Source organism: Atheta coriaria, unplaced genomic scaffold (genome assembly GCF_025399875.1).
Source record: "Atheta coriaria isolate IRGN ID8LTWV9N9 unplaced genomic scaffold, Caltech_Dcor_3.1 hic_scaffold_9_pilon, whole genome shotgun sequence".
Classification (NCBI taxonomy): domain Eukaryota; kingdom Metazoa; phylum Arthropoda; class Insecta; order Coleoptera; family Staphylinidae; genus Dalotia; species Dalotia coriaria.
The window spans coordinates 4014791-4040654 of NW_027045451.1; the positions used below are offsets into that span (position 1 = coordinate 4014791).

The window sequence follows — 25864 nt, forward strand, 5'->3', positions numbered from 1 at the left end:
AAATAGAAAATGAAACACAATACACTAATACACATTAGATAAAAGTATGTATGTATTTAGTTAAATTAAACAATGAATATAGATTTATTCACGATACAAGATTAATATAATGTCTGTCTTATGCTTATGCTAGTTGTTTTAGTACTGCAAAGTGATTGTTCGTGATTGATGCTCTGCGTAGCGTATTCTTGATAAGAATCAAACTGGTTTTGATTGAGTTTATGTTTTGCTTCGTCTTCTTGATTATCGCTAGTTTGCTGTTTAGACCTTGACGCAGTGTCTTATCATACGGTATATACTTTATTGGCCGAATTTAAACATGAAATTAACTTTAATGTTGACGACGTTGGAAACCAAGCCAAAAACCACCTTCGATTGCTGGGAAGAACTGATACTTAGCTAATTTCATCGGAATGGTTGTCTTTTTAATAACAGTAATTTCAAAGTTAGTCAAAATGTGGAACATCAATGTTTTACATTCCATTAACGCAAATCTAGATGCAATGCAATTTCTAGGTCCCACTCCAAAGGGAAGATAGGAATAAGGCACAATCTGGTCCTTATTTTCCTCTGAAAATCTTTCGGGATCAAACCTGCTTGGATTAGGAAAGTATTCCTCGTCGTGATGTATACCAGACATTGGAAGTAGAAGCATATCACCCACTTCAAGATGCACTGGTTTCTCACCAGGTTTTTCCGGTTGAATGGTGTATGCTTTAGTGCACACTCTATCTGCGGAAATAAACGGCGGATTCTTTCTCATGTTTTCTGTTATAACCATATCCATGTATTTCATTTTATTCAGCACGTCATAAGTTAATTTGCCATTGTTTTCTTTAAATGTCTCATCAATTTCCTCAATCAACTTCTTTTGAACATCAGGATTGAGAGCTAATTCATAGCACATGAATGACATCATCGTGGAAATAGTATCAAAACCAGCGAAGAAAAAGATGAAAACTTGTGCGGCCATGTCTTCATCACTCATACCAACATTTGTTGTGGTGCCTCTACCAATACTAGATTCTTCAACTGATGAGAATCCTGCTTCTTTCTGCTCGGGTACCTCTTCATATTTCAAATTACCCTTGCGAGCTTCAATCAAGAGGTTGATCATATCTGGCCGATGGATTTTCTTCTCCACACGATAATTGACAGTTTCTCGAACTAAGTTTTGGAAGTAATTTGTGGCGTCTTTATCGAATAAATGTATTCCAAGAAACTGCAATCCAGAAATGAATATATTCTTAATGTAAACTTATAATTATCAACTTACATCGGTAAACGCAGGTGAAATAAAGTTGAGAGTAAGTTTTGCCATCGACCAGAAACCTTTAAAAGTAGTAGCAGCCTTTCCTCGCATATAAAACTCGTTTTCTGGTTCTTTAAGTGAGTCTACAGTCACACCAAACGCGCAATTCCCAATAACATCATTAGCATAACGTGTAAAAGCATCTTTCATCTCCAGTTCAATGATATCTTTATTCTGCTCTAAATAAAAATTAACAAATTGTCGCGCGTTCTGTTCCATAAGCGAAAACATAGCACGCATTTTGCTGGAGGTAAACGCCGGGCTCAAGGTTGCACGCATTTTTTTCCATTCATCGCCTTGCAACGAAAGTAAATTACGATTCCATAATGGCTCTTGTTTCTCCGAAACAATAGATCTGTGATTAACAAAATGATCAAAGTCTTTGACAGTAACTTGTTTGATCAATTCAGGATCACGCAACATTAACGCCGGTCGGTTTCCTTGATGTATTCCAACGTAGCTAGGACCCAAAAAGATTTTGTCAATATTTACATTTTATTAAAAAAAACGTAATTTTAAAACTCACCGACTGTTTTTAAAGCGATTGTAGGCGTTTTGAGTCATCTCAGTGGAAGTTTCCAATCCACACAATAGTTTGAAGTTGTCACCAAGTATCGGATAGGTAAAACCTTGTGGAACATTTCGTTGTTTCCAAAATTGTTGAGGTTTTATAATGTAATAATAAGCCAGCAATGCTGCTCCCACAAGAAACACAAACCAAAACATTGTATTAAATCTGAAACAGAGTTGTGAAGCGTTTCAGCGCAAACTAACAGTTATCCACAAATATATATCACTCACCAGATACTTGAAGTTTGATATTTATTTATAAACCTTTAAATAAATTACTTATCTACGTTTAGTTGCACTTACCGATGAAACGTTGTGAAATATTGTATTACGTATTGCATAGCAGGAACGCAGAGCTGCCAATGGTTTAACAGAGATCACTAAAACATTTATAATTAAAGATTAAATTGAACACTTATTAAATATCTATAAACTTACATGGGAACATGATTTCATCATTCTCAAATAAATTATGTGTTTGACTTGTTTTTGCCAAGAACTTAGTCAATGCTTTCTCTACATCTCTTTTCTGAACTGCATATTTTTCTCTTATAGCCTCATAATCAATTACAGGTTGTTTATGTGTCTAAAATTACATTTTTAGAGTAAATGTTTGAGTTAACAAATGTGAACTTACTGGTGTCCTGATATATGCATGTGGATCTGGAAAGGACGGTAAATGAGATGGAATAAAACTTGGAAGAGATTGTTTTACTCCAGCTCTTAACATATTCAATTGTTTTGGCTGTGTTTGTGCTTGAAGTGATGGCAAAACTGTCCTCTTAGTACCCTTTGCAAAGTCACTTAATTTTGAGAAATCAATACCTATAAGAACACAAATCAATATGATCACTATCAATTGCAAATAGTAATTTGCAGTGTAACTCACCCATTTCAACAAAACCCAATATAACATCTGCAATTAAAGGTTCTGTTCTTCCTGATAACTCATAGTAGTTCCTACTAGTGTTCCCAATTTCAACTAGAACTAATAAATATGTACAGAAATTAGTGGTTTGCTTAATACAAAGTTCTTTTGAAAACTTACAACACTGAAACATTTCTGTTAATGTTTCTAAGACTTCACCTTCTGCAGTATCAATCCCAAGCTCTAATAAAATAGTGGATACTCCTGCCACTAACATTTTTCGATATGGATTCACTTGAGGCTCCATTTTAGCCAAATTGTGATCAGAAATTGCACTTGTTGTGCTATAAAACCTGACACAACACGATATTTGTGTATCACACAACCTTATGAAGTAAATAAACACAACTGTACATAACCCTAGCGAATCTACAAGCTGTTAGCTGAGGAATACATAAAATTTCAGATAGTGCATCGCAGCGCCATCTCCATTTAAAAACTAGTAACAATACAATCTTAGAAACACAGAGAATGAAATACTTTCATGTTGTTAAGTTGATTTAAGTACATAGTACTTTATTCAAAAAAAATATTCTTCTTATAAAATTACAAATTTGGTATTGCGCCAATATTTTTCATAGTTTAACTATGTTGTCCTCCGAATTAAAAATCAAATTTATCTGATTTGCTGGCGTCGCTGATACCCCAGCCAGAAACCACCTTCAAGCCCCGGATTGAATTGATACTTTTCAAGCTTCATTGGAATCGTAGTCTTCTTAATAACAGTTATCTCAAAATTATTCAAGATATGGAACATCAATGTTTTACACTCCATCAAAGCAAACCTAGACGCAATACAATTTCTAGGTCCCGCTCCAAATGGAATGTAAGAATAAGGTACAATCTGGTCCTTGTTTTCCTCCGAAAATCGTTCTGGATCAAACTTGCTGGGATTAGGAAAATACTCCTCATCATGATGAATACCAGACATCGGCAAAAGGACAATATCACCTACTCTTAAATGCACCGGCTCCTCGTCAGCATTTACTGGTTTAATAGTGTATGGCCTAGTGCACACTCTATCAGTCGAAATAAACGGAGGATTTTTCCTCAAAGTCTCTGTGACAACCATATCCATGTATTTCATTTTATTCAGCACGTCATAAGTTAATTTTCCATCGTTTTCTTTGAATGTCTCGTCGATTTCCTCAATCAACTTCTTCTGAACATCAGGATTGGTGGCCAACTCATAACACATGAATGACATCAATGTGGAAACAGTGTCAAAACCACCAAAGAAAAAGATGAAGACTTGCGCAGCCATATCTTCATCACTCATGCCAATATTCGTTGTTTTGGTGTCTTTACCAATACTAGATTCTTCAACAGATGAGAATCCTGCCTCTTTTTGATTGTTAGATTCCTCGTATTTTAATGTTCCTTTACGTGCTTCCATCAAGAGATTAATCATGTCAGGTCGATGAATCTTTTTCTCTTCACGATAATTTACAGTATCCCGAACTAAGGTTTTGAAATACTCTGTTGTAGATTTATTGAACAAACGTATTCTGAAAAACTGTAAGGAATGTTAAATTATATTAAAATTGGTTTTTAAATATATCCTACTCACATCAGCAAAAGTAGGCGAAATAAAGTTAATGAGAAACTTTAGCGATTTCAAGAATCCGGCAAAATCAGTAGCATCTTGCCCTTTCAAATAGAATTCATTTTCTGGTTGTTTAAGTGAGTCTACATTCACACCAAACGCACAATTTCCAATCACATCGTTAGCAAAACGTGTCAACGAATCCTTCACCTCCAATTCTATAGTGTTTTTCTTTTGTTCCAGATAGAAATTAACATATTGTTGTGCAGTTTGTTCCATAAGTTTAAACATGGCACGCATTTTGCTGGAGGTAAAGGTCGGGCTCAGTGTCGCGCGCATTATTCTCCAGTGCTCATCTTGTAAAGAAAGCAAATTGCGATTCCACACAGGATCTTGATTCTCCGAAACAATGGGCCTGTGATTAACAAAGTGATCAAAGTCTTTCACAGTGACCTGTTTAATTAATTCTGGATCACGCAACATTAACGTCGGTAGAGTTCCTTGATACATTCCAACATATCTGTGAATAAAAATGTCTTAGAATTTGATGACAAGTGAAATGATTTTAATGAAATTACCGTCTGTTTTTGTAACTGTTGTAAATATTCTGAATCATTTCTGTGGTAGTCTCCAATCCCACGAATGATTTAAAGTTTTCACCCAAAAGCGGGTATGGAAATCCTTGGGGGACATTTTGTTTTTTCCAGTACAGTTGAGGTTTTATTAGGAAATAATAAAACAGCAATACTGATGCCACAAATATTAACACCCAAAACATTGTATCGGTTCTATATAACTAATTCGGAGCGTGTTTTAAATTATACTAAAGTATGTTGTCAATTATTCAACTTTATATAACAAGTCAGATGCTTGAAATTCAAGTGGAGATGAAAAATACGGTCATTTAATCTAATTATTTGCGTGATATTTACGTCTACTTGCATTTATGCTGAATCACAGGCGAATGACTTAACAAAATTTAATCGATATATAATGAGACATCAATATTCAAGCAAGGCCATGAACCGCTATTTGTAAACATACTTCTAATTACATATGTTGGCGAAAACGATAGTGATACATAATGGTCCTCAAATAAACAATACCATAACTTATCAGTTTAATCCAATTTTTCCAAATCGTGTGTCTCGAGAGACTGTAGATCTTGTCTCAAAACATGTGAATCCTGATAAAATTAAAAAAAATTATATACTTATGAACATATGAGCACAATATGAGTCTCGAGTCTTGAAATTAAAAAAACGCGTAAATTGTTATTTTTGTAGTTATTTAATTAAAAAGTAGTAACATTTTTACGTCGTTGAAGACCAAGCCAAAATCCACCCTCAAGTGCCGGAGTAATCTGACCTTTGGCCAACTTCATCGGAATTGTTGTTTTGCTAATAACAACAACTTCAAAATTACTCAAGATGTAGAACATTAACGTTTTGCATTCCATCAACGCAAATCTAGATGCAATGCAATTTCTTGGTCCGGCCCCAAATGGAATGTAAGAATATGGCACAATTTTATCTTTATTCTCATCCGAGAAGCGTTCAGGATCAAATCTACTCGGATTCGGAAAGTAATTCTCATCGTGTTGAATTCCTGCAAGAGGCAACAGCAGTAAAGCGCCTTCTTCTAGATGAACAGGAACCTCGCCAGGTCTTTCCGGTTGAATAATATACGGTCTGGTACATTCTCGATTTGTCAAAGAAAATGGCGGATTCTTTCTTAAATTCTCAGTTACTACCATATCCATATACTTCATTTTGTTCAAAACATCGTAAGTAAGTTTTCCGTTGTTTTGTTTCGAAGTGACGTCAATTTCCTGAATAAGCTTCTTTTGAATATCAGGATTGACAGCCAACTCATAGCACATAAATGACATCATGGTGGAAATAGTATCAAAACCACCAAAGAAAAAGATAAATACTTGCGCGGCCATGTCGTCATCATTCATTACAATCTTTGGTCGATTAGTATTTTTACCGATTTCAGATTCTTCTACGGTTGAGAATCCTGTTTCATTTTGTTCGTTGGACTCTTCATATTTCAATTGACCTTTACGAGCTTCCATCAAGAGGTGGATCATGTCAGGACGTTGAATTTTCTGTTCCTCACGCACCTTCACAGTATCTTTAACCAACGTTTTGAAAAAAGCAGTGGAAGATTCACTAAACACACGTAATCCCAAAAACTGCAAAGTTTGATATTATTAACAACATAAAATAAAAATAAGTAATAAATATTAAGGAAAAACCTACATATGCAACCCGTGGCGCAATCAAACTTAAGGTAAACGTTAAAATTCTCCGGAAACCTGCAAAATTAGTAACATCTTTCCCCTTCATATAAAACTCATTCTCTGGTTCTTTCAGTGAATCTACCGTCACACCAAACGCGCAATTACCGATAACATCACTAGCAAAACGAGTAAATGAATCTTTTAGCTCCAATTCCAGAATATCTTTGTTTTGTTTAAGGTAAAAATCAACAAATTGTTGTGCAGTTTGTTGCATCAGAGAAAACATCGCCCGCATTTTGATGGAAGTAAAAGTCGGGCTTAAAGTTGCGCGCATTGTCTTCCATTCTTCGTTTTTCAGCGAAAGTAAATTTCGGTTCCATAATGGCTCCTGTTTCGCAGAGACGAACGGTCGATGATTAACAAAATGGTCAAAATCTTTGACGGTAATTTGTTTGATTAATTCTGGATCCCGCAACATTAACGCTGGCAGAGTTCCTTGATACGTTCCAACATATCTACAATAATAAATTTATCAATGAATTAAACTTTATAATAATTAATTTACCGGCTATGTTGGTGACGATTGTAAGCATTTTGAATCATTTCAGTTGTAGTTTCCAGCCTCAAAAACGATCTAAAGCGGTCACCCAGTATAGGATACGGTGGTCCTTGAGGGACATTTCTTTCCTTCCAGTATAGTTGAGGTTTAATAAGAACATAATAAAAGAATAACACAGCAGCCACGAAAAACAAAACCCAAAACATTATTACAACCTAAAACACTTGTTCGTCAGCTGTATGTAACTCAACTAAATTTTTAAGCGGTTATCTCATGTTTTCATAAATAAATAAAGACATATAAGATTACTGAAGGTCAACAATAAGAAATAATCTCAAGTATATCAACATTATCCACTTAAATACTATATGCAACCAAGAATACTTCTCATGTAAATAAAACATGTCGGTATTAATCATTTTTATTCCACTTTGATATTAATATGTGCAATTACTTCAATGATGGTAATTAATCAAACCGTCTCAGCATTCCGTTCATTAGCGTTAGAAATGAATTAATCCGTTACTAATAATTAAACTATTTACATGTTGACACTACCGCAATAAATTATATCATTAAATGAGTATTCCTCGCGTTCAGACTTGAAACGAATAATAGACGTATAAAAATATGCATATAAGTAATTCCTTCTACAGGGTGTCGCCAACATGGCAACGCTATTTACAGGTGTATTCTTCTACTCGTTCGCTGCACGTGTCGCATTGCACCTGGCAGCACCAGTGAAACTTGCAATTGCACTGCCACTGTCTATTGAACTGGTGCGTGTTGTATCCTCGTCCACAACACATGAGATTACAACCGTCGTGACCTGAAATTGGAAATTAATTTAAATATCATAGAGATAAGCGTTGTTAGCGAGTTTACCTTGTGAAGTTCTATTGCAATTCCTGCCGTAGGTTCCGAGTGAACCAGACGCCAGATCTTTCTCACAATAATTCGGAGATGATTGTAAAAATACTAAATCTGTTTGTTTTGGACGTTTTTTTCGTGGGAATTCTGCCTTTTTTAAGCACTAGATGAATTTTACCAGTGGTTGTGAGTAAATCTTGAGGTCTAATCGGAGCTAGACGTTTGTGTAATGTAAGTTGAGGTTGTGCTGTCATGGTGGCTACCGACCGTGCGCGATAATACTTTTTCATTAAATTATCACCAATATGGCGGAATGGTGGTAAAGATTTCCAGCAGGTTTTCATCGTACAACTGCCAGATACACCATGGCATTTACATTCGGTGATGAGATTCAATTTAATCGCCTATTTAAACATACAACACAAATTAATGTACAATTGGTTGCATATATAACACATATTAATACTAACCTTACGACCAGCTTTGTTATTGTGTAAATTCATGAGAGACCGCTCGTCGCCTTCAAGTTCCCTGGCATCGAGGAATTTCCGCGCAAAACGCATCCCAAATGCAACGTCTACACTACACCCCGACCACTTCCATCCAGCAGGGGTGGGTTCCCGAGGGCGTGGACCTGTTGCACATCCGCAGGTGGAGATGTTACCTCGTGCGCATGCGGCTGTAATGGCGTAGGTCACCCCTGCGCTGTGTATCGCGTAGGTGAAAGCTGCTTCTCTTGAACCTTTAATAAAATATAATATTAATAAATCAACGCAATTTTGTTTTGTTTTTCTTGATTCACCCGACTATTCTGACACCTACAAGTTGAAATCTTCATATAAAATTTATATGAATATGATAATAAGACGCCATTAGCTGCATCTTTGCATAAATGTGATAAATGTGCGCGGCGGTGAAGTGTTTGATAACCGATCATTAACATTAATATGCCGTGTCGCGCGTGTTCATGAGCGGACGCGCATCGAGTGCGAAAGTCCGAGACAAGCGCCACAATCGCGCAGCTTATTTCGTATGCGACGCAGGCCTTCACGCCTTCGAATTGTCTCGGTCGCACAAAGGGCACGCCGCCTCGCTGAATCTAGAAATTATACGATAGACGATCCCGTTGAAAAGTTTCATCCGAAGATATTGTTTCGATAAAAGTCGCTTTTTTGACGTCTGTTCGTCTCTCAAACGCGGTGCGTGTAGAAAAAAAGCCGCCATTGTGTTCACAACAATCCATTACGAATCCGGCTGTAATGCATTCTGGGCACGTCGCATCGTTTTCATGTGATGGAACATTGCGGAGATAATTAAATTTATAATGAGATATTTTAAGTTCGTAATAAATTGATGAAAGCAGAACGAATTTTGTGAAAACATAACATCTGTGACTGCAGCGACCTCCAGCGGGGGATTTTTTAACTCTCGAGTAGGTTATGCGCGTATTTTATTTTAATTCGATAGTTTATTGCACGTCGCAAGATTATAAGCTTCTCGAATAACACAATAATCTGCTCTGAGCGCACCCGAGAATGTAAAACGAATCTTATTTTGTAAGATCATTATTTATCCGACTTATTAATGCACCATAACTGTCACTTTCAACTTAAACTCGCCTCGGCACCACCAAAAAAGGACTAAAAAATCGTTATTTTAAGAAATTACCAACAACTTAATTAAGTATAAGTAAGTATAACCTCGAAAACTTTAAATTAAGTTGGTATATTTTTTAGAGTATTTTAAGCATTTTAGAATAGTTGCTAGTTTGAAAACGCAACGAATTACCATCGATTAATCTTGTCTACTTAAGTTAAGTGCGTGCTTTGTGCAGCCGTGAGCCAGCAGCGCAGATTAAGTTGCACGCGCGCGCGCATACGCGCTAAGGACGAGTCCGAGATGCTTGGACAAATTCAGTATCGAGTCGGAATATTCATTCCGGCGCATAGCGATGAAGTGCCACTGGTGCCACCGTTTATCGTTCGCCTGCGCCCACGCTGTCATTACACGAATAATGGACGATCCATAAAATCGCCAATCGTCTTGTGATTACGGGAATCGTTTACCACTTTGAGAGTTTCCTTGGCGTTAGAAAAAATATTGAAGTGTAAATTTGAATATGTATAGAATAAATTATACAGAGTGTACGGTAAAATTAATGTTTTAGGTTATAGTTACTAAAATATTCACGTTTCAAGTTGTGTCGCATCGTACACGATCGAAAACAAGCGAAACATGCAAATTGACAGCATGTTGACAGACAATGGACAATGATTCACAATAAGATGACGCCATCTTGTTCAAAACACAAATATTTTGTAGCATTCGGTGTATTTAGTTATATATTTCACGATTTTCAACGATTTTCAACTTTTAGGACATTTATAGAAAGTATTTTAAATTTTGGTATGTAAAGTACACATTTAGTCTATTAACGATTATTAAATTCAGTGAATAAATGTCGTATTATGCATCGACATCACCCACACGCTCAGGTGAATCCACATCACCAAGATATCACCTTATATCAAGTTTTATATGTATTCCTAAATCGAATGTGAGTTTATTTACACAAAATTAGCATATTTATAAGCTTTTTTCTCTTATAATGTCTCAAAAAAGATGTTCATGCTTCCATCACATATTTAATACAAATTCCAATCAAACAATTTTACATTTTTATTAAGTTTCAAATAAAAATTAAATATTTTCAACAAATTTGTAAAAAAGTATTATTTCAAGACACTTGGTTTATTACTTACTTAAAATTAATTATTGGAGAATGTCTGATATTTTAATTTGCTGATATTTAAAAAACGAACGAAAAAAACAAGCAATTTTTAACATTCATTTAACATTTCTGCTTCAACTGGCTTCATTTCATGCTGCATTTCGATAAAACCGAGCTCTGGCTGGTTGAAGAACTTCATATATATCCACTTTATGGCCGGTAGAGATTGGAGACAAAAACCGTCGCGAAGCATCTCGAGAATATCAACAAACTTATAAATACGTTAATACGCTAATGAAACGCAGGCTGGAAAAGGTAATTAACGTTATCGCAACGAGTCGGCGAAGCGGCGCAACGGCGGTCGAAGGATTCTGGAGATTCTGGTTCTTCTTCAGCGAAAGAACAGACAAGAATTCTATTCATCTCGACTTTACAAAAATAAAAATAAAAATAAAATCAACTGAACTGAATTTACTGAATTCCTGATGCAGTCGATGAAATTATTTGCTTTACTTAATGCATCAACATCGGCGGGCATCATATTCAGATTTATTATTTATTAAATAAACGCCGTGTAATGGGCCTTCTGTTGAAAGCACGCTTGTTAATATTTACGACCTCTCGCGCACTATTACTTGCCGCAAAAAGTAGCGGCGCGCAATTTCCATTCCCATTTATATGCTGACATCTCGTTATCTATCTTCACGAGCTGAATGTTTAGAAATTGCTTAGAATACGTGTGGCGTTGAAAAAAACAATGAAAAAAGCATAAATTATTGTTTTTACAACTCGTACAGCAAAATAACCTTAAAAATAACTTCCAGATGTTTAATCCAGATGGCGTTGATGTTGTGTGCATGCACTCACAAGAGATGTATGTGAAGCTGACAGGAAAAGACAGGTAGGCAACGAAGCGGTTTGTTAATATCGCCAAACATGGTTAAAACCTTGCGCCCGCGTCGAGAGAAGAGGAAGATGAGTACGTGCAGTGAATAAGCAATGACTAAATCTAAGCGAAAAGATCAAACGCCAGCAAAACACAAGCCATGACAACCCATGGGAAAGTTTCAAACGCATAAACAACCTAACCTCAAAATTAAAGAAGAAAAACAGCTACTGTATTCACTTATATGTAGAAATGTAGAAAAGTAGTAAGTAATTTATGATTATTGGCTGGTGTAGTAACAAGTGCCCATTTGAGTAAGACAGATTCGAGTGATGTTGTTATCAGCGCCGCATGATCATCATTTGCGCAAACAAAACGAGTGGAAGTCCCACGCGCGACGTTTTCGTGCGCCGAGTAATTGTTTCGCTTTGTTCGCGCGCCGCGTGCAGCACGTACACGCAGTACGTCAACACCTACAACTTTTTGCGTTCGATCCGCGGATAATTGCGTCCCGAACCTGCCCAGCCCGCCCGATTGCGAGAAGACGACAATCCTTTATTATTGCGAGCCATGGGAACGAAATTCAGCGCACAAAAGAATAAATTCTGGGGCCCGGTGATCGTGTCGTGCGATCGACGCGAAGGAGAGGCGTCACGTTTTTAATTAATTTTATTGCGTTATTAATTTTTATTGCGCGACGTATTTCCAATCGATGAATGCAGCCAATATAAAAACAAATTAAGTTTTTTTTTAATCTCAAAGAGCAACAAATAATTCTCTGAATTTTTTCTTTTCTCTTTTGATTGATTAAAATACAACCTGAGGCGGTCATCATTTGTTTCTTAAATACATCTATAAGAAAAATATTCCGTGGTTGGGAATGCATCGTCCAACGAATATTTATCGGTTTTATAATAACTTATAAGTGGTTCATTAAAGTTTTATTTTATTTTTCGTCTCTTCTCGCTATCCGCTAGCTTAAACGTAAAAGTCGAATCGAAATTATAATTTGAATCGTCAAATATAAACCGGATAATGTCAATTAACGCATAGTTTATGATTTTATCCTCTCAACAGATTTTATTGTATCTTTTATTAGTTGAAAAAACTTACCAACAACAACAACGTGTCCAAAAGATTCCGGATTTCCAATTGCTGTGCAATTCCATCGTTGATGCCGGAATTGATATCGACATTCTTGGCGAGCTAATCGGACCCCATCCCCGATGGCAACCATCGCATCCGGATCTGTGCGACACATTTCGCGCTGTTTTGCCGTCAGTCCAGACACTCGCGCGCAAATTACTTCGGCGTTCAGCGACAGAATGCAACAAACGTACCTGAAATAAGGAAAAAGGAAGCTAGAGATTTTGCTATTCATAAATCAACATTGAGCACGCACTTAATCTTGTAGGAAATTGGCTTGGAAGTTATGTTTATTATGTAAGTAGTGGTGGACAGGCTGGGAAAGTTAATTGAGCTGTCAACGCATGTTTGCTTTCCAGGAGTGTTGTTCAGTTTTGTTAAGTAGGTAGTGGACATTGTAGACATGCTTCTTAACAAACCACAATGAATGTTATACATAAATATAGTGCATGAAGGTAAATATCTTATGTTTAACAAGTTTATAAACAAAGAAAAGACATATTTTTCTTGTTTTTATGAATAAAAGCTGCAAAATCAACAAAAAAAAGTTTAAAAATTATGTATTTACTAGTTGAGCAGACAAATTTTACAGAAATTCAGTTAATAATGTCTTAAATTAATTATTAATTAAATTTAACTGAATTTTCTTGTTTTCCTTCCGAATTTTTTGAAAATTTCATAGAAATACAATTAAATTTTTATTTTAAATTGTTTCGGTTAAAAGTATGTTTAAAAGAGAGACATTTACTATAAAATTAACTTAATAGGAACAATTTTAGGTCAAAATTTGATAATTTATCTTAAAAAACTCAAAAAAAAAACATTAAAACAAAAATTATTGAGAATTTTCTCAATTTTTATTTAAAAGAAAAACATTTTATCGCAAATATTGCAATAAAATCTAATATTCTGTATTTATAAAACGATTCCTATTATTCAACATAAATTTTTCCAACTATATAATTTATTAGAATGATTTATAATTCATCACAATCAATGAAACACACTTCATTTCCACTTGACTTCACGTCATTGCAAATAAATAGACAATTACCGAGTATTTATTGCCGATTTTTACGAGAGCCCCGCACACCGCGCCGCGCGAAGGTGTGCAATTAATGAAGTAATAAATAGTTGTTAAACGCGAAGAAATTAAATCGTTACATTCGCCGCTATGCGCGCGCGCGCGCGCGCTCTATGCAAATGGCCGCTCTCGTGTGCAGCATGCGCTCGCCGGCGATAAATTATGCGCGCTGCAAAGTATGGGATTATGTTATTTATCGCCGATAGTCCCATTCGCAGCGGCGATTATATTGCGCGCATGATTTATGAACGCTCGCTGATTTAATAGATTAATTTCTAATTGTCTGTCGGATATCTACCGTACACGACTCGCGCAAACTTCCCACAAAAACCCAGCATGTTGAAATTATTCACTTGGCGAATAACTAGTTGAAATAAGGTTATGCTATAAACGCAAATGGAAATCCTGTAAACAGTACAGTGCGATAGTGATAGTTTAATTGCAATTAAAGTTATATTGTTGGCCTGTCGTCGAGTGCTGTTTTATTCATTACATCTATCGATGATTTGTGACTCTGTGAGACTTACGCAAGATACAAGAATTTACCGTATGCTTTGAGGTACGGTACACGAACCGAACATAGCATTTTTTCATTTTTAGTTAAAAAGAATTACTTACTCATGTTTTCAAGACTTTTAATGACACATAGAGGATTTTTCCCATATGACAAACCGGAAATACCATCTTACACAAACAGATAATCTTCTTGAGACGTTTTTTTATGTTTATACAAACAAGTAGACATTTTCAAAGATTTTAAGTAGCTCAGGTAAGTAAATACCTATTATATTTTTTTGTGTGATACAAAATGAACAACAAATAATATATAATACAAAACCTATTCTCAGAAAAATACAAAAGTTGTAAGAAAAGTGTACATATTAAGGGTACTCAGTAGGTAAGATGAAAATATTTGTACACAAAAAGTGTTATCAATCGTAACGACCCTTGAATCCGAGCAAAGGTAAGTGCAAAACGTGATCGTCGCTGCGCCCGCCTTGTTCACACCCCAACGAAAAACATAAATTACCCTCGGAAAAAGGTTCACAACCACTGCGCCACTAACGAACAGTATCATCGGCATCCAACTAATCGCTGCTATTGTTTTCCTCGTCGTGATTTAAGTGCTTTATGTTCAGATTTTCGGAAACACATCGATAAATTCTCATTTCTCAAAGTGTTAAACGTCCCCTTCAGCGAATCCAAAAAAACTATATCTTCAAATTTAATCTAAATCTCTGCTTTGTTTGCTTTTGTTTTAACCCAAAGATTGGAACCCAATTTAATTATTTTTCCTGTCAATGCGAGAGGAAATTAAATTTTTTTCTTGTGAAAGTTGACTAATCGATTAGTTTTTGGTTTTTTTTTCAACTTATGTTTACTTTGTTGTTCGTTTCGAGCGAAGTAATTAAAATCATCGATGGTTGGAAGTGTGTGAATGAAATACGAAGTACCAAAGCGTATCGCGTGCAAGGCGCTCGTGCTTTTCGCCACCTGTTGCTAACGCCGACAGCTCAATTTTCTTCATTATTATTAATACTCGTGCGAGCATCCTCGCGACCATTCACCACCGCTGCTCGTATCTCAGCCACGCTGCAGTGCTCAGATTTACTGGCATTAAAACGGTCTGAGTAAACAACGTTGTTGGAACTAATGAGTAATGTCGAATATGTCAAAGGAAACAACTAACTTTTATACCAAGTGTTTCAAAAGAACCAATATTCATTAAATTTACTTATTTTAAAATTTAATTGTGTTTTTTATTGAAATAACATTGGTACTCTTTTATTTTCTTCTCTTTATATTTTCTTAACTTTTTTCATGTTTTTATTGTGTTAGGCAACTTTAATTACCTATTTTACGCATTTGTACACTTTTTGTGATTTTCTAAATATGCAACCCAATTAACACTGCACCTAACGCTCCCTTACAGCTAAGAACAAAAAACATAGCTACCCAATTTAATTATTTCTCGCTACAAATTAAAATGCAAACCTTTCGAGCCACACACAGCGTAATTTTACGTGAACAGCCCCCAGGGCAGCAGGGATGTTGCGTTCGACGCATGTCCATGGATTTGTTCATAAATCATCGACCAGTTTCGAACCCGTCACGTCAATTGGAGCACCACTACACGATTTGTGGTTGCGGTGTGGTCTCGCGCATCGCGTTCACATCCCTTACTAATTATGATGTCGAGACGAAAATCATTAAACATAATTATTTCTCAAACTTTGTAACTCATGAATTTTCCAAATTATTAACTTTTTTTTCGTTATGAGATACAATAATGTATACCGTAACGTTAGCATTGTGCAAACACAACAACGCAAACGACATAAACTGAAAAAGCAAACATCCTTTGTTTCCTGCGCAATGTTTGCGTAGAATCAATGTGCAAACATTCAAATCTTAAAACACGGCTTTAAAATGCATGATAATATTTGGGTAAATATAAATGACGTGCAATTAACACTAAGTTAACTATTGGATTTCAAATGGTGTGTGTAAATAAAATTTTAAGGTTATATTTTGTCTCAACAGTGCGTAAAATGTTACTTTATGCACTATAATTTTATATGAAAATAATAATAAACTTTCTTTTGAGTAATTATTTGATAATATTATGTTATGTTTTAAATTAATGTTGCAGTTTTCGTAGAATCAAAATTCTAACGTTTCTACATCTGCGACAAAGACGAGTGAAAGTTGGACGTGCGCTCAGCAACATAAATAATGTGTGTCTGCCTACAGCACGCCGAAATATTTTCCCAACGACGAGAAAATTATTAGCAGATCGCCAGAGATTGCGATTGCGATAGCGTAATTCATTGTGCGCTTGCGCATACTGCTAAGGTGTAATTCGTACGTACTTAAGTAAGTACTTAAGTTAAGTGTACTTAAGGGGATATTTTATTTCAATAACAAATTAAATTTTAATTCTTATAGAAAATTTATAGGAAAATAATTTAATTAACCAAATTTACTTTTTAAAACAATTAAAATTTAATAAATTAACAATTTATTGCCATAAAAATAAATAAAAAGTATATTTTTTATGTAAAACTTTTGTTTTATGATATAAATATCATTTCTAACTTTGAAAATTTAAAAAAATCAATTTTTAATTTTTTTTAAACAAATTTCTAGTAATCTATCCCCTTAACTAATCAAAATTCTATCCCAACTAATTCAAAACCAGAAGATATGCTCGTAAATATATTCAATTTATTCGTCTCGTGTCTGCAATTTTCAACTCTTTATCCAATTAATTAAAAGCACAAAAATAATAAATTTTTGCTTTGTGCGCTTCTATGTTGCAATGTTTTGAAATAAATCGTCTTGTAAACCATCGGCGCATCACGTACGCGGACAGACCGACTGAAGCAACAAACGAAGCGCTGCAGCGCTTAATAGTTTCTTAATCGTTAATGTAGATTAAAGAGTGGATGGCAAAATGAGCGCCATTCAGCCGTGGACGTCGATCTCCGATTTTTCAACGATATCACTTCACCGAAGCAATGAAAGCCGCTAAATAAGCATTAGCTTTGAACTTCGGTCTTTCCAGCTCAACGGACTATCGTCTTCAACTCATCACCTTACACTCGGCATTTAATACTAGCAATTGATGTTTCAAATTAAAATCAATCAAAAGTAAAAAAAATTTCAAATGAAAATAATGAAACAAAATTATTTTATAGTTCAAAAAACGTTTTTAAATAATAATTCTAATTAAAAAAATTGTTCTTCTTTATGTTTTGAGAAAAATAAGAAAAATGTGATTCAACTTTTTGTGAGAATAATTTTCTCAGAATTCATTACTAACTTCTACGGAATCGCGTATAGAAAAGGCATTATCTCGTAAGCGTTGCAAAGTCATGTCGGACATGTCCGACGTATTCTAATAAAACGCGGCGCAACGACGCTATTCGTAATATTGTAATAAACGTAGAATGGTGGCCATCGCATTGAGCAAAATACGACTATATAAGCTCGCGTAATGATAGCAGGATTGCGCGCTGCAGGCCACAACAACGCGTGTTCGAACAACTCACGACATGCCTACCTGCAAATATTACAACCTTACAATCCACTACTAACTACCTCACATTACATTCTTCGCTGCGGCTATTACTTAAACATGACGCGGTAGAATTTATTGTTTGAAAAGAAAAATGTTTTTATCTCTTTACCTAAATTGGGCAAACGCTAAAAACGTGACTAGAATTGGCGAAAACTGGAAGAATCCTCGTCTGTTGCCGTTTGGGGTGACACGCATGCTGGACACTTGGACGAACGCTCATCCTCGACTGATAATCACTTTAATCCTGACATCCTTGACGCTTTTTTCACTAATTTACACTTGAAACTTATTTTATTTCCTTTTTAAACTTACAAAAAATTATTTTACATTTTTATGATGAAAAAAACACTTTTTATAAAATAAAACATTATCACATTTTATTTACACTAGAATTAATAAATATTTCACTTAAAAGTTTCGAATAAGTTTCGTTCGCGATGTCCAACTTTGAAATACGTATTTCTTGATCTGCGCCGAGTGTCTCTCGCAAGCAGCCAGCGTCGAGCGCGCTTCTCTTGGATCTCTCACCTTCCCGCCACGCGCACACTACCTTTGGCTTCGACCAATCATCGCCTCCCCATCGCGGATCCCCACTAATGTAATTGTTTCGCGCATCGCCGCACGATAATCGCCGCAATTTGTTGCGATTCGAATCCGCATATTTACCATGACTACCTAAGTCACACCGTAAACTATACTATCAAACTGTGTGCAGCAAAACTAACGACTGGTAACACAACAGTAACATGATGCACATAAATTTGTGCGAGGCGAAATGTTGACGCACCGTTAATTTATTGTGCATTTGAGCGCGCGAGCGCGGAATAAAGTCGTAATCGAATTTCAATTCCGAACTGTGCGCGGGGAATTAAATGGAACTAATGACGAATTGTTTTTCGATTAATTGCTTATTCAAATGCTGATTCGCGTAAAATACTACCTACTTTTATTACATAGTGTTCACTTGGTTAGATTAACATGTTTAAAATAGTGAAATTTGTAATTATTTATGCTAAATTTCATTAAATTCAGTGTTTTTTCAGTTTTAATTTAATATTATCAGTTATTTTGACAGTTTTGCTTCTTGTACCTTAAATTTATGCAACGTAGGCAACCAAACACACATAAAATGTCAAAATAGGGTTAATGTGTCAAAATACTGTGAATATTTTTATTTTAAACGCAATTCTTGCTGGTTACACCTTTTTAGGCTTTATTCTTGTTTCTAAACCAAATTATTGTCTTTTAAGAACAGAATTTTCGCGTTTTTGTTAAAAATTTTTACTTCTTTGAAAAAGTGTTCAATTAAATTAAAAACGCAAATTTATGCCAATTTTTATTCTGTTCTTATTATTATTATTAAACTTTTAATTAATCCTTGAAACCTTTAAATCCCACTTGATATAAACCAAGTAAATGTTTCACTTGAAATTGAAATTGTTCGAAACTGCCCACCAAATCACAAATGCCAACGCTAATAAAACATTCACGAATTAAAATGCATTCGAAATGGGCGGAATATTAACGACGACATTAAGCGCTCGTGTCATATTCAAATTACGACTGTGCACATCCAAGGATAGCATGGATAGCATCATTACCATCATAACATCGACCAATCGCGCAGCACTCGTCACCTCACACAGGCGGCTCATGGGCGATTGTTTATTTTCCAATCAGCAAGCGTCGCGCAGAAGCAATCTTTCACTACGATTATTATAAACATTACGATTATGCAAATACCAGCTCGTTAGACTTAAAAGTCTCAATTAATGCGAAATGATATGATTTAATGCGAATTAAAATGAACTAATGCGCGCCCGGATTAATTTTTCATTAGCATGTTGATAGATTATGGAGATAATCGATGATTAGTGGAAGTTATAGTCATTATTCACTTTGGTTACCTTCTAAACAACCTGTTCACTGATTGCGGTAATCAATTTGCTTCCAGACGGCGATAACTCAGGCGCAATTGATTATTATTATAGCAATGCATAATTAATGTTATAATTATGCATCTGAATGATAAATTTAACCTTTAGAATCAAGATATGTAATATTATTTAATGTATTCTAACCTATAAATACAATAATTCGCCATAATGGAAATTATTTTATATTTAACCTATAAAATAAGTTGTTTAAAAGAATAAAATCACTGTTAATTTGTTTAGTATGCGTGATAAGATCGTTAACAATGGCCGATTGACGATTCGTCGCATTATTTTAATTTAATTGCCTGAATCGAAAAAGTGCAACTAGTCTGAAACGACCAAACGGAACTACAGCCCGAAGGACACGCTAATGATACTTTTATACATAAAACTCACAATAGATCTGCACTCAACGCCATATTAACAATAGTACCTCATAAATATCCCCACATTCGATGCTGGCAACAAAGTATAAGCCATGAATTTGTCAGGAAATTATTTTAATCAATATTTTACTACAATTTAACAAAAATTGAAAAAAAATTGTTTTCTTATAAAATTTTTGTTTAATTTGATGTGAGTTTCTCACACATTTTGTTTACATTTAAATAAAAAATGTTAAAAGCAATAAATAAACAATAAAATCATATTTCACTTACAATTAAAATAAAATCCCTAATTAATGTCCCGCTAGGATCGTAAATAATCACATCGGACGCGCAATTAAAAACAATTTGCACAGATAATCTCAACGCAACTGCATCTCCAACAGCTCAGAGTTTAACAACAAACAAGTGTATTTCGCTGTATTATTTCATTAAATCGTTTGATTTCGTTTAATAATCCGTTGGCAAATACACGCCGCACATAAATAACGCGTTTTATTAGTGGCAATCGCAAGTTTTACGAGCCTGCAATTATGATTTCATATTCGTACACATATTATTATTATTATTATTAACACTGCGTGCACTATGAGTAGTTGTGACATAATAGTTACGGGTATTTGCTGCGCATGTGGCTGCACGACATAAGATTACGTACATTGTAAACGAATTAAGCAAAACAAATTCGTCGGTAAATTAAAATATGGAATATGAAACCATGCGGTGTACGAATATTTACACGTTAAATGTTAAAGGATTATAAATTAGATATCTTTCAGTACTTACCAATATAATTTTATAGTGCATCGGTCGTCTATGAGGTGGTATATTTATTCTCTATTTTACGTTTTGTTACTTATAACTGAATTAGCAGTTTGCACTATAAAATATAAATATGCTGGTATATCAATAAAGTTTTCAGTGTATGTCCGCGGCTTCATTCCCGACGTAATGAAGTTCTCACCCTTTGGGCCCATACAGTTTTATTCGCGCGTTTACATTCTTTTTGTACCGAGAAAAAGCGAAGTACTGAAATGCATGGGACACAAGATTAAACAAAACGAAAACAGGAATAAGTACTTCCTTAATACTTTCGTTCCTCACCGCATGGTCCTCGCCGCTGCGCAGATAAAGAGAATGTCAGCAGAGTGAAAGGAGGCAAACCAAACAACCGGTTGCTTATCACCGTTCATTACGGCGCGGCCGTAAATTGAATATAAACCTGAATTACGCAGTAATGTTGGGTGGAAATGCATGTAATCAAGTGTTATACAAGTTAATTGAAAGTTTTATAGAATAAAACACTGATTTCTGAGTAAATACATCTTACAATACATAATATAAAATTAATATTGAGAGAAAGATATTATAAAAACTTTACGCTAACAGTTTTGACAATTATCATAGGCAACCCAAAATACACCTCGGCAATATAAGCCATTTCCACAGATTTATATGATCCGCATCCCGGCGTTGTCTAAACACGTCGCGCCTTCCCAAACGTCAAAATGAACCAAACAAACTGAATATTGCATATAACACTGTTGTTTATCACCGGCAGGGACGTGTCCAACAAAGATAAGAGCCATAACACACTTTACACAACGCTGAATAAGCTCTATCCCGCACTTTAGCACAAAAACGTACAATATGGTGCTTTTAAAAGCCGTGATTTTGATTGGTGGCTCACAAAAAGGTATATTCCCTACAATTTTAAAAAGATTATTTAAATAATTATATCTTTGGATGTTGTAGGGACACGATTTAGGCCTTTGTCTTTAGACATACCTAAACCATTGTTTCCTGTTGCTGGATTGCCAGTAATTCAGCATCACATTGAAGCATGCACATCAGTTGAAGGTTTACAAGAAATATTGTTGATTGGCTATTATCCCATCACACAAATTCAAGGTTTTATTAATGACATGCAAAATCAGTACCATGTTAATATTAGGTAAATTATTTCATAGTTAAAATATTATATTTAATATTTCATTTTATATTTAATATTAAATTTAATATTTCATTTTATATTTCATTTTATATTTAATATTATATTTAATATTTAACTCAAAATTTTGTTATTTTCATAGATATCTCCAAGAATTTACTGCACTTGGAACAGCAGGTGGAATTTACCACTTCAGGGACCAAATTCGTCTTGGTAATCCCTCTGCGTTTTTCGTTATGAATGGTGATGTATGTGCAGATTTTCCGTTGGTGGATCTGTACAAGTTCCACAAACATAGCGGCCCTGCATGCATCGCAACAATTTTAACCACGGAGGCAACTCGCCAACAATCTCTCAATTACGGTTGCATGGTCACAGATAAATCTACCTCCGAAGTTAGACACTACGTCGAAAAACCGAGCTCATATGTTTCCGCGTTGATCAACTGTGGAACTTATTGCTTTTCAGTGGATATCTTCCAAATTATCGGCGAGATATTCCACATGAAGCAAGACGATTACTTGAAAGGTAATGGTAATGGAAACAGCAATGCTTAGCAGGCTAGAGAGGCTGGTTACATTCAACTTGAACAAAGTTTTGCTCCTTTGGCCGCAACTGGAAAACTATTTGCTTTCCAGACTGGCACAAATTTAATTGGTCTGGTGAAGACCGCCGGCGCAGCCAATTGCATAAAACCAAAACGTATAGGTTGGCACGGGGCTAGAAAGCCGGAGAGAGATTGTCGCAGAGTATTCTATCAGCAGCTGGGGATAATCAAAGTGCAGAAATGTCGAATTATTAACGTGTTTATGTTCATCCAAGTGCAACTATTCATCCTACAGCTGTTGTAAGTTTTTTGTGCATAAATTATTGGTATATTGTACACTAATTTATCTTTAGTTGGGACCAAATGTCAGCATCGGACCGGAAGTCACAATCGGGCCGGGTGTGCGCATCCGGGAAAGCATTGTTTTGGCTAAGGCGACCATCGAGGGACCACAGCTTGATTTTTACGCCTAGTATAATCAGGCAGAATTCTCATGTTGGACGATGGGCAAGGATAGGGAACCCCGTCTGATCTGATCCGAATAAACCGTTTGCAAAATGGAAAATCCTCCGCTTTTCAATGAAAATGGGCGTTTAAATCCGTCAATTTTAGCCCCGACTAAATATTCAAGTTTTAAAATTGAGTAAAATAAATAAGCCCAATATTGTTTTATATTTTACAAGGTTGTTCAGTGTCTGTACCATCTGAAATGGTTTTGCTGAACACCATTGTACTGTAAACAAAGAACTAAGTCGCAGCTTCAAAAACAGAAATTATTCTATGAATTTTATAATCAATATTTATAATCAAATATTTAAATAATGTTTTATTTTTTCTTTTAAATATATATTTTTGTTATTCGATTCGTTTCATTTTTATTTTCATTACAAAAAGTTTTAAATGCGCAGTTGTCAAAATGACGTTAACCTAAGATTATTCTTGTATTGCCAATGTCACGACTGTCATTTTCTGTCAAACAGTACAGTTGAACACATGGTTATTGTGTTTTTGGTTAAAACTAGTCTACAATGACCCCTAAACGTGCTTAATAGTAAATATTAAACATGGTAGTTGTAAATATTACATAAACAATTTATTTACTTTTACATGATATTTATCATCTTTAAAACATTTTATAAACAAATAAATAAATTTATAGGTTATGACATTTTATTACATTCCATATTTTGGTAATTTTCCAGCTAAAAGAAGTTCATCGACAAAAGAACGCAGTCACCTTCACCTTGTCCACAGAAGAAGTCAACAAGACTACCACAGCGAACGAAACAGCCCACAAAAGAGTCTTACTACCGGTGTATACAACCCAACGAAGGCAAACAAGCCAAGAGAGACATGGTGGCATATTTAACGATGATGATTACAGCTATTTACAACATTTAAAAGAAAGCAATCCACATGTTGTTGGTGTTCTACAGGAACCCAGCAACAAAGATGGCAAGAAAAAGGAAAAGATAAAACTAACATTGCCAAGTTCGGTAACATCAACAGTTGGAAGAAGATGTAGGTTTACTGAACAAGGCCTTTCTTCTAGTCATGGAGATTAAAAGACTTAGATCCTGATATTATAGCTGCTATGGATGAAGATTTCAATTATGATGATCCTGACAATGAATTAGAAGATGATTTTATGGATTTAATAATGCTGAATGTTCTGATAGAAGAAGATAGCTACTATGATGATGATGAGAGAGGATGGTAGAAGTGATGTCAGTTCAAATTTTTGAGATGAAGCAATGGATGAAGTTGGTTCTACTCTTGATGAGGGCCAATTTACATTCAAGGATGAAGAAAACAAAATCACGATTCTGAATTATTCAATGTCTAGTTCAGATATTAAACAGAAATGATCAATTAACGCTTCTGGATAAAAGTTCGAGCAGATGTTTGCAAAATATGATGATACCGGGATAGGTCCACTTGATTGCGACAGGAAATTGCCGGCTACGTGCGGAAAATTCCATTGTTATTACAATACGCAGCGGAATTTGAACGCGCGTCCAGCAACGTTCAGAGGCACCCAGTAAAGAAGTCATCAAAATTGCGTTATCAACCAAGAACGAGAGTCGGATGATTCCAATGACGAGTTTGACAAGATTGAAGTTAAACTGAAGTGATAAGGTTGGCCGAAAGTATCCTGTCGATATATTCAGTACGCTTCACCGTCATCCGAAAGTTATATCTGAACCGAAGTGCAACAAAATCCAAATTAAGCAGTCATTGGAATTCAGTAATCAGGTCAAATCGATGTCTGACGGCGAGCATTGAAAATTTGGTAGATTCAACGTCAGGGGAAGTGGAGCAGAAATCCGGTTTGAGCACAGAGCGTTTATCCAACTTTGTCGACGCTGTCAATTAGACCAAAGGGGGAAACTCCCGAAGAAAGAAATATCAGAAAGAAAGAACTCAAAGATTACAGAAAAGAGAGGAGAATTGAAAAGAAAGCCAATGCTGAGGCATTCAAGGAAGAAGCCAAGAGACAAGTTAAGATAAACATTAACAACAGAATGAATATTCAAGGCAATCGTATCTTATAACGAGTTATAATTAATTTTATGTTAAATAAAATATCCGAGCGGAATAATCCGCTTAATTTGCAAATAATTTCGTGACCTAAAATTATTACTATGAATGATTGCGTGCGTCACGAGATACGAATACAAACTATAAACTATGCAAAATATCGATAAACTTTTCCTAGCAACACATTTTTTAACGACCTTGATAACTTGCAAACATTTTTCTTGTTGATTTTGGTTTAAATATAACCAATTTTGTTTTGTATGTTTGGTTGCCTAGCTTACGTCTGCAAAATATCATTTAACCCCACTTTCGATTTCAAATCAACATTTTTGTTTTGAAACAAAGACATCGCGTTATATTCAATCTGTTCTTTATAAACATTGATATACATTTAATTATTACCTTCTCGATTATGCTTCTCAAAGTTGTCGTCACGTTGTCTGCGCGTAATTCAGCTGATAACACTAGAATCATGACCGATAAGCTGTCGACCAGCTGTTTGGCAATGTCGATTATTGCTTTCTAACCTACGTTTATT

The 25864-nt window shown here is 35.2% G+C and overlaps 3 protein-coding genes and 2 pseudogenes across 3 annotated transcripts; 2 read left to right on the top strand and 3 right to left on the bottom strand.

Annotated features, from left to right (window-relative positions):
- Nucleotides 1-34: 34 nt before the first annotated feature.
- On the bottom strand, nt 35-5478 carry LOC135799809 (uncharacterized). Its single transcript, XM_065313022.1, has 11 exons — nt 4935-5478; nt 4381-4876; nt 3431-4326; nt 2931-3103; nt 2772-2870; nt 2520-2707; nt 2321-2468; nt 2186-2262; nt 1839-2071; nt 1277-1772; nt 35-1222 (listed from the first exon to the last, which is right to left on the bottom strand). The coding sequence occupies exons 1-11, from the start codon at nt 5132-5134 to the stop codon at nt 332-334; spliced, it is 3897 nt and encodes a 1298-aa protein (XP_065169094.1). The 5' UTR covers nt 5135-5478; the 3' UTR covers nt 35-331.
- A 149-nt stretch (nt 5479-5627) lies between these two features.
- On the bottom strand, nt 5628-7485 carry LOC135798140 (cytochrome P450 9e2-like). Its single transcript, XM_065310884.1, has 3 exons — nt 7170-7485; nt 6624-7119; nt 5628-6556 (listed from the first exon to the last, which is right to left on the bottom strand). Exons 1-3 carry the CDS (start codon nt 7367-7369, stop codon nt 5651-5653), a joined length of 1602 nt encoding a protein of 533 aa, XP_065166956.1. The 5' UTR covers nt 7370-7485; the 3' UTR covers nt 5628-5650.
- A 70-nt stretch (nt 7486-7555) lies between these two features.
- On the bottom strand, nt 7556-18673 carry LOC135798141 (protein Wnt-7b-like). The gene is given in 6 exon segments (XM_065310885.1): nt 7556-7992; nt 8049-8169; nt 8171-8437; nt 8504-8775; nt 12764-12990; nt 18074-18673. Coding segments are annotated over 6 exon segments (1125 nt in total). The 5' UTR covers nt 18160-18673; the 3' UTR covers nt 7556-7840.
- A 3089-nt stretch (nt 18674-21762) lies between these two features.
- LOC135798362 (mannose-1-phosphate guanyltransferase alpha-A-like) lies at nt 21763-23524 on the top strand (annotated as a pseudogene).
- A 423-nt stretch (nt 23525-23947) lies between these two features.
- Nucleotides 23948-24877, top strand: LOC135799810 (protein LTV1 homolog; annotated as a pseudogene).
- Nucleotides 24878-25864: the final 987 nt, after the last annotated feature.

Bases quoted from the DNA above. Each gene is read 5' to 3' on its own strand.
- LOC135799809 (XM_065313022.1), bottom strand. From the start codon at position 5,134: ATGTTTTGGGTGTTAATATTTGTGGCATCAGTATTGCTGTTTTATTAT. The intron at 4,877-4,934 runs GTAATTTCATTA...TTTTATTCACAG, and splicing joins AACAGTTACAAAAACAGACG to ATATGTTGGAATGTATCAAG. The intron at 1,223-1,276 runs GTAAGTTGATAA...TCTGGATTGCAG, and splicing joins TTTCACCTGCGTTTACCGAT to TTTCTTGGAATACATTTATT.
- LOC135798140 (XM_065310884.1), bottom strand. From the start codon at position 7,369: ATGTTTTGGGTTTTGTTTTTCGTGGCTGCTGTGTTATTCTTTTATTAT. The intron at 7,120-7,169 runs GTAAATTAATTA...TTATTATTGTAG, and splicing joins AATCGTCACCAACATAGCCG to ATATGTTGGAACGTATCAAG. The intron at 6,557-6,623 runs GTAGGTTTTTCC...CAAACTTTGCAG, and splicing joins TTGCGCCACGGGTTGCATAT to TTTTTGGGATTACGTGTGTT.